Source organism: Garra rufa, chromosome 8 (genome assembly GCF_049309525.1).
Source record: "Garra rufa chromosome 8, GarRuf1.0, whole genome shotgun sequence".
Taxonomy (NCBI): domain Eukaryota; kingdom Metazoa; phylum Chordata; class Actinopteri; order Cypriniformes; family Cyprinidae; genus Garra; species Garra rufa.
In genome coordinates this window covers 16,387,716-16,398,914 of record NC_133368.1, presented here as the reverse complement: position 1 = coordinate 16,398,914, position 11,199 = coordinate 16,387,716, and the positions used below count along the sequence as shown (strand labels likewise).

Sequence of the window (11,199 nt, the reverse complement as noted above, 5' to 3'; positions counted from 1 at the left end):
ATTTAAAATATAAATATTTTGTAACAATATACAATACTTCGAAAAGTATATATTTTTTAGTAAATACTGTTCTTTTTAACTTTTATTCATCAAAAAAATCTTTAAAAAAGTATCACAGGTTCCAAAAAAATATTAAGCAGGACAACTGTTTCCAACATTGGTAACAAATCGGCATATTAAAATGATTTATGAAGGATGATGTGACACTGAAGACTGGAGTAATGATGCTGAAAATTCAGCTTTGCATCACATTAATAAATTATATTTTAGAGTACAGTACAATAGAAAACCTGTATTTCAAATGGCAGTAATATTTCACAATATAACTGTTTTCACGTATGTGACCCTGGACCACAAAACCAGTCATAAGGTTAAATTTTACAAAACTGAGATGTATATATAATATGAAAGCTCAGTAAATCAGCTTCCTAGTGATGTATGGTTTGGACAATATTTGGCCGAGATACATCTATTTGAAAATCTGGAATCTGAGGGTGCAAAAAAATCAAAATCCTGAGAAAATCACCTTTAAAGTTGTCCAAATTAGGTTCTTAACAATGCATATTACTAATCAAAAATTACATTTTGATACATTTACAGTAGGAATTTTACAAAAAATCTTCATGGAACATGATCTTTACTTAATTTCCTAATGATTTTTGGCATAAAAGAAAAATCAATAATTTTGACCCATGCAATGTATTTTTGGCTATTGCTACAAACATACCCCAGCGACTTAAGAATGGTTTTGTGGTCCAGGGTCACATATGTATATTTAAAAAAAAAAAATTATATGTATTGTATGTAATTGTAAGTAAACACTTGTGTGTCATTTATTTTATATATAGATATTTTACATATAAATCTAACACATTTGTCCTTAATATATACATATGTGTGTGTATTTATATAAACACAGTAAATATACACAATACACACACATATAGTATGCAAACATAAACTTCTATTTTGAATCGATTAATCACGAGTAATTGTTTTACCACTCTAAGATTTCCAAATGTGCCATTAAGGTCATAAGGGGACATGTTTCAACTGGTGCCTTGTTTCCTGCCAGGGTAACGTGAGATCTCCTAAGTGCACGAGACACGAACACAGAGTGCAGTGGAGTCCAGACAGCGGGAGGGATGTGATCAGACCTGTAGAGCTGGTCATTGAGACGGCACCAAGCATCAGGGAAGGTCAGAACAGAAGCAGGTCCAACTCAGGTAATACTATACTGATTAGCAGAGAGCTTGTTTGGTGTCACATTCAAATTAATTTTATTGACCTTTCTTTTGAAATTCTCTCATATATATATATATATATATATATATATATATATATATATATATATATATACACACACACACACATATGGATCAAAGGTGTTAAGATGTCCGCATGAAAAGAAATTTGCTAAAGTGATTTTATGTCCATAGAAAGCACATTAAATACAAGTAAAGTGTCTACTTTCAAGGTTTCAAATACGTTTTTGGAGAATAAAATGTCACAGTTTGGTTGAAATAATTGTTACATTGTCATTCAGTGTAACACAATATTTATGTAAAAATTTAAACATGCTTATTCTGACTTGTACATATTAAAATATATAAAAGAATAAGGGAGCATAATTGAGTACAAAAGTCTTACTGACAAATGGACAAAACCTAGGATAGTGGCAAATTTTAAAAATGTACAATTATAACTAATTAGTATTTTGGATACAAGTAATTTGTCTTTAAAAATGTCATGAATTCATTTTTGTTGTAAATAAGCCTGACAATATTGCTACACTAAATTACATTTTAGTGGGTGTCTTCTGTAAATGTATGATATTTATGTTTTGCTCAGAAAAACCAAAACAAAAATGCAATTAAACTAACTTTTGAATATTTCGTTGGAAAAAAAAAGCAGTATTACTCCTACTTTTTCATGCTTAATCCCTTTTTTGTCTATATCTATCTATCTATCTATACATATCTATATCTATATATATATATATATATATATATATATATATACCAGTCTTACAAAACCAGTCTTAAGTCGCTGGGGTATATTTGTAGCAATAGCCAAAAATACATTGTATGGGTCAAAATTATTGATTTTTCTTTTATGTCAAAAATCATTAGGAAATTAAGTAAAGATCATGTTCCATGAAGATTTTTTGTCAAATTCCTACTGTAAACCTATCAAAATGTAATTTTTGATTAGTAATATGCATTGTTAAGAACTTAATTTGGACAACTTTAAAGGTGATTTTCTCAGTATTTTGATTTTTTGCACCCTTAGATTCCAGATTTTAGATGTATCTCAGCCAGATATTATCATATCCTAACAAATCATGCATCAATAGAAAGCTGATGTATATATCTCAGTGTTGTAAAATTTAACCTTATTACTGGTTTTGTGGTCCAGGGTATATATATATAGGTTTTCCAAAAAACATATTACAAAGTTTTCTGTAATATAATTTCTAAATAATAGAAAAACTACAACAATTTTTAAAGCAGTATTACACCTATTTTTTTCATGCTTAAACACCTTTTTTGAGTTTGACCCATATATATACAGTATATATATATACAGTAGGTGTGTGTGTGTGTGTATATATATAATATATAGGTTTTCCAAAAAAAAAAAAATATTTTTAGTCAATTTTAATCTACAACAGTTTAAAGCAGTATTATACCTACTTTTTCAGGCTTAAAACCTTTTTTGTCTTTGACCCATATATATATATATATATATATATATATATATATAAAGTTTTTACACAAAACTGTATGTTGCAATGCATTCATAACTGAAACTTGCTGTTTTTGTTATAAAAATAAATTGTCTTTAATTTGTGGGTAAACTGACTAGTTCTTACTGAGCAATGGCTTAATTTGGGCAATATTTGCAATCAATAATGATTTGTTTTTATTTTTTAGTTTATTTATCATTTTTTGGCTGCTGTCTTTGGAAATATAAAGTAATGGCAATTACAAAATCACAAAATCATTTTGATTGCAAAAATTGCAAACCCCACATGACATGAACAAAAATAAACCAGCTGAAATGATATTTACTTTGACCTTCCGAGATTAAATGTCCTTTCAGCCCTAAATTGCATATTAACAGAAAACATTTCGGTTTGTCATTCTGTTATTCTGTTCCTCAATCAGGTGTTGATCCCAAATGGATTTACAGTCTGAGAATGAAGCAGTGGAAAGAGCAAGCTGCCCAGGAGTCCACAGGCAAGATGACCCTGCCTCAGTTCCTGTCTGTCATCGCGAACCAATCATCGTACGCCGCTGCGGTGAGGAGATCACCCAATCGCAGCCCTCTCACTCCATGGACAGACTCGCGGAGTTCCTCTCCCACCCTTTCTGTCAAACTCTCCACCATCCATCTGGGGTCAAAGGGCAGCAGCCCATCCAGCACGACATCTGAAAGTACCTCGGAGCGAGAGCGGCCCCCTAGTGCCAGAGCTAAACACAACAACTACAGCTACAGCTACAACTACAGCAGAAAAACATACAACGACCACACGCTAAAAATCACTGAAGGAGGACGAGGAGAAGGAGAATCCAGAAGGTTTAATCAGGTGTCGCACAGAGGATCCAGAGGCTTCCAACATGCTGGACGGCCACGAAACAACTCTTACGGAGCGCCGTCTCACCACCAACGGCCGATACCGGGGATGCCAGTAACGTTAGTCACCGAAGGGGTGAAGCAAAAAGGGGCGTCTCAAGAGGCAGGCCCTGGTGATGGGGACTGGATTAAAGTAGAAAGAAAGAAATCTAATAAACAGGAGCACAAGCATCAGGAAGTGAGGCAGGGCAGAGGCCGGCCGCGCAGAGGAGGGAGAGGCGGTGGGCGTGGACGAAGTTGAACGTTCATAGAGAAAGGGTTGATCATGAATCACGTTTGATCCACTGTAAGGGCTGGAGAGCTGCTTTATAACCAAAGCACTTAACCCTAGTTGTTCCTGGGGGGATTCAATAAAAGCATCTAAATTGACACAGACATGAAATGGATATACCCATCTTAAATGTCATAAATTATGCATTTCCCTCTACTCTTTCATAGTTGAGATTCCCTTTCCAGGTTTAAACTTGAATTTGCCTCTCTTGTGCTCACTTTTTTCCTTTTTAAAGACTTTATGTAATGTCATTCGAACTATGCTAAATACTCCAGTGATAATCACAACTGAGGACTTTTCTATTAAACAGTTTCAAATGGTTTTATTGTTATATTTTATTATAGAGGACTATTTCATTTCTATGACATTAAGTATTTATTTATTACATGGGTGGAATTTTTTGGAACGGTTGTCAATTTCTAAGATGTTAATAAAATTCAAACTAAAAGAACTCACTGCTTCTCAGTGATTCTTTGATCTAGTCAGCATTTCGCGCGGTTTGTGTCCTCATGCAAATGCGCTCTGAGGTTTGGCGCCACAGCTGAAGATCCTGCAAGCGCTTATGAAGCCAAATAGACGTGATTTTATTCACCTTTATTCAAACAACCTCGGACTTCTACTACAATTAAATCAATGCCTTTGTAGTAAGATCGTGATGAAATGTACAATTCAGTTGTGGATTCTACAACCTATTACTTTATTAGTTTCACGCAGCTTCCAGGACTCTCGTGTGGCGCGGAAGAGAGTCACGCCTCTTTAAGATTTACCCGCCAACTTCCAGACTAACCTCAGCTGCACAAAACTGGGGCACACATTCACACTGGACTCAGGCTTCTTGCAATCTCACACGCCCCCTCAAATAACAGCCAACGCGACACAATGCGATCCAAGGTACAGTAAAATCTTACGTCTTTTGTTTTATATTTACAGGTAACTCCCAGCTGCGTTTGCACATGTGGCGTTGCATTTTGTGAATGAATGAATGAACGAGTGCTTTCATGGCGTGTGTAAAGTGGTTTTGAACTCCATAAAAGAGTGAAATGATCGATTCTGAACGATTGTTGATGTTATTTCTTTTATTTTGGCGTAAATCTGTCTGTAAGTATATTTGTTTTTCAAGTGCTTGCTGGTTTAGTAAACGTGTATGCTAGGGTTTAATTTAGTGGGGGCAGGGGGCAACCCAAACTTTAGAAAAACATGTGAACAATGTTTGTTTGTGAGGTAAAAATAATCAATATTATGAAAAACGTACGGTTTGTTGACCCACTTAAGTTTAAATAACATTTCTCAACTTAAACCTAAAGTCAAACCAAAAGTTTCGACACCAGGTTTGTTTAGTTCATTTATGTAAGCGAGTATAGCTAAATAAACTTTAACTGTGACAAAATGTACCCAAAACCTCTTCATAAAACTGATAACAATTTCGACCCAAAATCTGATTTGACCCTTTGACCTGAACATGTTTGGTTACATAACGTTAACTTTCTATAAAAGTTATCTGACACCATCAAGATGAATTTGTTCTGACACAGTTTAACTCTAAATTCTTGTCTCATATTATCATTTTCTAAACTATAGTGAATGATAATGTGAGAAATGTTGAAGATGTCTGAATAAATTTTGATTTGACCATGTCCTTGCAAAAATACCTTAATGTAAGTATTTAATTGTTATCCAGTTTAGTGGTTAAATGTTTCTGCCTAGTATTCATGGCCTCCAGACAAACTTTTAAACTGCTTCACTTTTATTACTCCTTTGTCTACACGCCTATTTTTGTATACGATTATGATTTACAGTGTTTAAATACTATAAATTGGCATTCCTTGCTGCATAGAGGGATATTAGAAAATATAAGTCTAAGGCAGTGTCTCTGAAACCGATCTCTACTAAAATCCAGACTGACCTGTGCAGGTTTTATTTCATGCTGGATTCTTCATTAATGGTTTGAATGTTGTTGTGCAGAGACAGCAGGCGTCTCCCCCCTCCACCAGAATGAGCCTTCGCAGTTACAGAAGTGCCACTGTGGTTCCAATGGAAACCTCCTCCTCTTCCTCCGATGACAGCTGTGACAGTTTTGGATCTGATGGTTTTGGAAACTCGGTATGAACTCCTCTATACGTAAAACTAAACTTCTCAAGAATGATGGTCTTAGATTATGTGACCTGGACCACAAAACCAGTCTTAAGTTGCAAGGGTATATTTGTAGCAATAGCCAACAATACATTGTGTGGATCAAAATGATCTAATTTCCGTTTATGCCAAAAATCATTAGGCTATTAAGTAAACATCATGTTCCATTAATATTTTGAAAATGTTCTACTGTAAATATCAAAGCTTAATTTGATTAGTAATATGCGTTGCTAAGAATGTCAATTGGACCACTTTTTAGAGGTCATTTTCTCAATATTTAGTTATTTTGCACCCTCAGATTTTCAAATAGTTGTGTCTCGACCCAATTAATGTCCTGTACTAAGAAACCATGCATCAATGGGAAGCTTATTCAGTTTTCAAATAATGTCTAAATCTCACTTTCAAAAAATTGACCCTTCTGTCTGGTTTTGTGGTTGAGGTTACATATGTGGGCACTCTCTGTACAGTCTTTTGATAAGCATGTTGTTTTTTTTGTTTTGTTTTTTTTCTTGTAGAAGAGGCCACTGAGACAGACTAGAAGATCAGCCCCGATAGAGAAAGTGTTTAACGTCTTACCTGTGACGGAGGAAGAGGATGCGTGCAGTGGTTTTGAGAACGACTTGAACGACGACATGACCGAAATGGTTTGTAACCACAGGAAACTCTTGTCTTCTGCTAGTTGCTTTATCTTATAATGGTTTTTGATAGGATGATTGTTCAATTAGCTGTAATTTTTTTTTTTTTTTTTTTTTACAGAAAATGGACTCTGATTCTGAGGCCTGTTCACCTCCAAGGAAAACTCGCAAATCATTCACACTCCGAGTAGCCATGAAGTTTCCAAACAAACGAACCAGTCCAACAAAACCAGTGTCACCCGAGTCTAAACCCAAACCTGAGCCTAAACCTAAAACCAAAGACCCTGAATCTGACCCTGATGGTGAGAACTTCATGCTGAAGAGAGCACTGAACATCAAAGAGAACAAGGCTATGGTGAGAAGTCAACTTTATGCCCACATTGTACAGTTTTATTTTTTGGAAAGCAAACAGTCTGTAGCCAGCTTCAGATTTTAGGATACATATGTGACCCTGGACCACAAAACCAGTCATAAGGTTAAATTTTACAAAACTAAGATATATACATCATATGAAAGCTCAATAAGTAAGCTTTCTATTGATATATGGTTTGTTAGGATAAGACAATATTTGGCCGAGATACATTTATTTGAAAATCTGAAATCTAAGGGTGCAAAAAAATCAAAATGCTGAGAAAATCACCTTTAAAGTTGTCCAAATTAAGTTCTTAACAATGCATATTGCTAATCAAAAATTACATTTTGATAGGTTTACAGTAGGAATTTTACAAAAAATCTTAATGTAACATGATCTTTACTTAATTTCCTCATGATTTTTCACATAAAAGAAAAATCAATATTTTTGACCCATACAATGTATTTTTGGCTATTGCTACAAATACACCCCAGCGACTTAAGACTGGTTTTGTGGTCCAGGGTCACATGTGTTTGAAGGTTGAATGTAATTCTAATTCTCATCTGCATCTTATATTTTGGTTTGGCTTTAGTATGAATCCAGTTTAAACTGAATTGTGATCTCTACTTATAGCTTGCTAAACTAATGGCAGAGCTGGATAAGGTTCCTGGACTCATTCCCAGAAAGGCTGCTTTGTCACAGGGCAATACGGTAAGACTTTAGTGTGCTGTTTTTAAAATTAAAACCTATTAATACTTCTACCTTAGATGATGAATATGATAACTAACTTTATTAACCACAACAATAAATAACTTACTAAAAGTAATATTGAGTAAAATATTAATTTCATCATTACTAATAAGCGGTTTGATGTTATTAATAATTCTTGTTGCCTTGCATTGTGATTTGACTTGTTTTTCTTCTCTCTCTCCATGTACAGCCTCGTCGTGTTCCACGCCGCTCTTTGGACCCCAGCTCTGCTCCCCGGAGAAACCCAGAGCGAACCTCACGTCCTCACACACGTTCACGCTCACGCTCACTGGTGGACGGACCGCCCTCTCCTCCTCCAGAGGATGAAACCGAGGACAAATACAGCCTGGTCCGCAAAAGCAGATATTATGATGAAGATGAAGAGGAGGTGTGTTTCTACCTTTTAATATAAAGTGTTTTTCTTTCCTCCTCCTCCTCTTTCCTGTACGTATACTACCAATCAAAAAAAAAAAAAATTTCTGACCACCTGCATTTGATCCAAAAGTCAGCAAAGTATGATTTTTGAAATGTTTACCATTTTAAATTTTTTTTTTTTTTTTTTTTTTTTTCAAATGTATATTTTTAAGATGTAATTTATTCCTTTTTTTTTCCCCAAAGCTGAATTTTACTCCAGTCACATGATCCTTCAGAAATCAGTCTAATATTCTGATTTGCTGCGCAAAACGTTATTATTATTGTTAAACGGCTAAGCAGATTTATTTTTAATTTTTTTTTTTCAGGTTTCTTTGAATAGAAATTTTTGAAGAATGGCTTTTATCTGAAATGGAAATCAGTTGTAATATGTGTCTATATCACTTTAAAGCATTCTTGCTAGACAAAAGTATTAATTTCTGTCTTTCCCAAAAAAGAAAAATGCTGACTTCAAGCTTTTGAATAGTATAGTGTATAATGTTACAAAGGGTTTTTTTTTTTTTTTTCCCCTCCTTTTCAGATAAATGCTGATATTTGTATCTTTCTATTCATCAATGAATCCATGCATTTACTCAAGTATTTTAAATATTCATAGTAATGAGTGTTTCTCAAACACAAAATCAGCATATTCAAATGGTTTCTGAAGGATCGTGTGACGATGAAGACTGGTGTAATCATGCTAATATTTAAGCTTCAATATTTAAATCGCAGAAATGTTAAAATATATTAAAGATATTTTAAATGGTAAAAATATTTCTATTTTACTGTTTTCGCTGGATTTGATCAACTAAATGCAGGCTTGGTAAACAGAAAAGGCTTCTTTAAAAAAAAAAAACTTAAATCTTTTGACTGGTAGTGTATGTGGAAATTATACACTGTTTAAAAGTTAGAGGTTTGTGGGAGAGAGTAAAATATTACCTTTTTTGGTCTCTTTAAATAAGTTTTGAAATGTGATTTTTTTTTTTTTTTTTTTTTTTTTTAAAGCTGAATTTTCAGCATCATTACTTCCTCCTTCAGTGTCACATTATCCTTCAGAAATCATTGTAATATGCTGATTTGCTGTTCAAGAAACACTTATTACCAGTTTTAAAAACTGTCCTTGCTGAACAGTGTTAATTTCTTTCAAAAGAGGGAAAAATGTGTACACTAGTCACTAGTGTACATGTAGTTTTAAATTTTCCTGCCTTGTCATGTTACTTTTATTGAACCTTATTTCTACTTTCCCCCCTCCTGTGTGTGTGAGCAGAAGGAGCCACGTCGGCGCAGTTATAACAGCACTCTGACGATTCCTCATGTCGTGAGGCCTGTGGAGGAAATCACTGAGGCTGAACTGGACAACATCTGTGTCAACGTCAGAGAGAAGACGTACAACCGGGCCACTGTAAGTCTCCTTCAGCATCTAACCTAGAGCTCCTCTGATCCTTGTAGTATCGCAACACCTGTTTGCTAGCCGAGCCTTCATTTGTCAGCTTGTTTGAAGCGCTGTAGACTCTTCATGACCGAGTGGGCTGTGCTTTCGTCCAACAGGGCTCCACCTGCCATCAGTGCCGACAAAAAACAACCGACACCAAGACCAACTGCCGTAACCCAGAATGCGTGGGCGTTCGCGGACAGTTCTGCGGTCCCTGTCTTAAGAACCGTTATGGAGAAGAAGTCCGTGATGCCCTTCTGAACCCGGTTAGTGACGTTTTCCAGTCAATCTTTATGCATATTGTGAAAGCATTGGCATGAGGGTTATGATCAGATTAGCTGGCATTTTTCTAAACAAGGTGTTTTGTTCTAGGAGTGGCTTTGCCCCCCATGCAGGGGCATCTGTAACTGCAGTTTCTGCCGTGCCAGAGAAGGCCGCTGTGCTACAGGTGTGCTTGTGTACCTGGCCAAATACCACGGCTATGACAATGTCCACTCTTATCTGAAAAGGTAAAAATTTTTTTTTTTTTTTTTTTTTTTTTTTTTTTTAAATGTAGTGTTCCAAAAATGGATGGGCTGCCTATCTAGACAGCATTTTTAAGCATCATAGCTGTTGTGTATGTATACTACTCACTAAGTTTTGGGACCGAATAACTGTTTAACCGTAACCTCTGACCTCTCTCCACAGTTTAAAGAAGGAACTGGAGGAAAGTGAATAAACTGGTTGCCATGTTCTGCCAAGTCCAAACATAACTGACGTCATCCCTCAAGTGTCTTAATTGTTGATGTGATTCATAGAGCTTCCTTAAACCTGCTGCAGGTTTAATTTGAGTAGACTGTTTTGAGTTGTCTACATGAAATTCTCAAGTTTGCATTGTTTTAAATGTGTTTTCTTCTCAAAGGGAGTGTTTTTATCTCTGTACTGTATTGGTAACTTTGACTATTGTTGGCTGCAATACTTGTTCTCTCTGCCGTTTTTACCATGAACTTTCCAACCTGTAGGTTGTTCAGACGCTGTTTTAACTGCGTGATGTACTTGAATAAAATTTGTACTTTTTAAGTTCTGTTGTCTTCATGAGTGAATGGAAGGGAAAATGCTGTTCTTGTTGGTTTTGATCTTTGAAAATCCTTTATGCCATTTTCAGCAAATTTTGACTTTGTCAATGTTTTCCCATACATCTTCAAAGGATATAGTTATGTACAATCTAGACTGTATGTACTATATAGCTATGTAAATATTTTTGTAGAATTTTTCTAGTCATGCCAAGTTCAATTATTTTACTGAGCAGAAACAGTAAAATCTCTATTCATCTGGTAAATCACTATTTTTGACAGTCTTCAGACATGTTGGTTAAATTTTAACTTTGATTTTACCACTTGATACTTCTCTCTTTACTAAAACAATTTAAAAATGTGTTTATAGAGGTGGCATATGGAAGCCGCTCACCAAATGTCCGCCACTGATTTACAAATAGAGGTAACTTTAACTTGCAATTCTGACTTTCTCAGAACTGTGAAATATAAACTCTTAATTGTGAGTTATAAAGTCAGAATTGCAGGACCAGAAATAAAGTCTAATC

General features: G+C 35.0%; 2 protein-coding genes across 2 annotated transcripts in view; both read left to right on the top strand.

The window, feature by feature from the left end:
• The window catches only part of map3k20a (mitogen-activated protein kinase kinase kinase 20a), a 53,080-nt gene extending 48,730 nt beyond the window's left edge, over positions 1–4,350 (top strand). Inside the window, exons 19-20 of the mRNA XM_073845033.1 lie at positions 1,076–1,226; positions 3,171–4,350. Coding sequence (XP_073701134.1) covers positions 1,076–1,226; positions 3,171–3,880 — 861 coding nt within the window. The 3' untranslated portion in view covers positions 3,881–4,350. The remainder of the gene's footprint in view (positions 1–1,075; positions 1,227–3,170) is intronic.
• Positions 4,351–4,685: 335 nt separating this feature from the next.
• On the top strand, positions 4,686–10,679 carry cdca7a (cell division cycle associated 7a). The gene is made up of 10 exons (XM_073846205.1): positions 4,686–4,801; positions 5,873–6,010; positions 6,556–6,684; positions 6,797–7,030; positions 7,661–7,738; positions 7,968–8,165; positions 9,456–9,590; positions 9,737–9,886; positions 9,993–10,129; positions 10,308–10,679. The coding sequence occupies exons 1-10, from the start codon at positions 4,790–4,792 to the stop codon at positions 10,336–10,338; spliced, it is 1,242 nt and encodes a 413-aa protein (XP_073702306.1). The 5' UTR covers positions 4,686–4,789; the 3' UTR covers positions 10,339–10,679.
• Positions 10,680–11,199: the final 520 nt, after the last annotated feature.

Excerpts from the sequence above, each read along its gene's own strand:
- cdca7a (XM_073846205.1), top strand. Across the intron at positions 6,011-6,555 it reads CTGATGGTTTTGGAAACTCG|AAGAGGCCACTGAGACAGAC; the intron begins GTATGAACTCCT and ends TTTTTCTTGTAG. Across the intron at positions 9,887-9,992 it reads GTGATGCCCTTCTGAACCCG|GAGTGGCTTTGCCCCCCATG; the intron begins GTTAGTGACGTT and ends GTTTTGTTCTAG.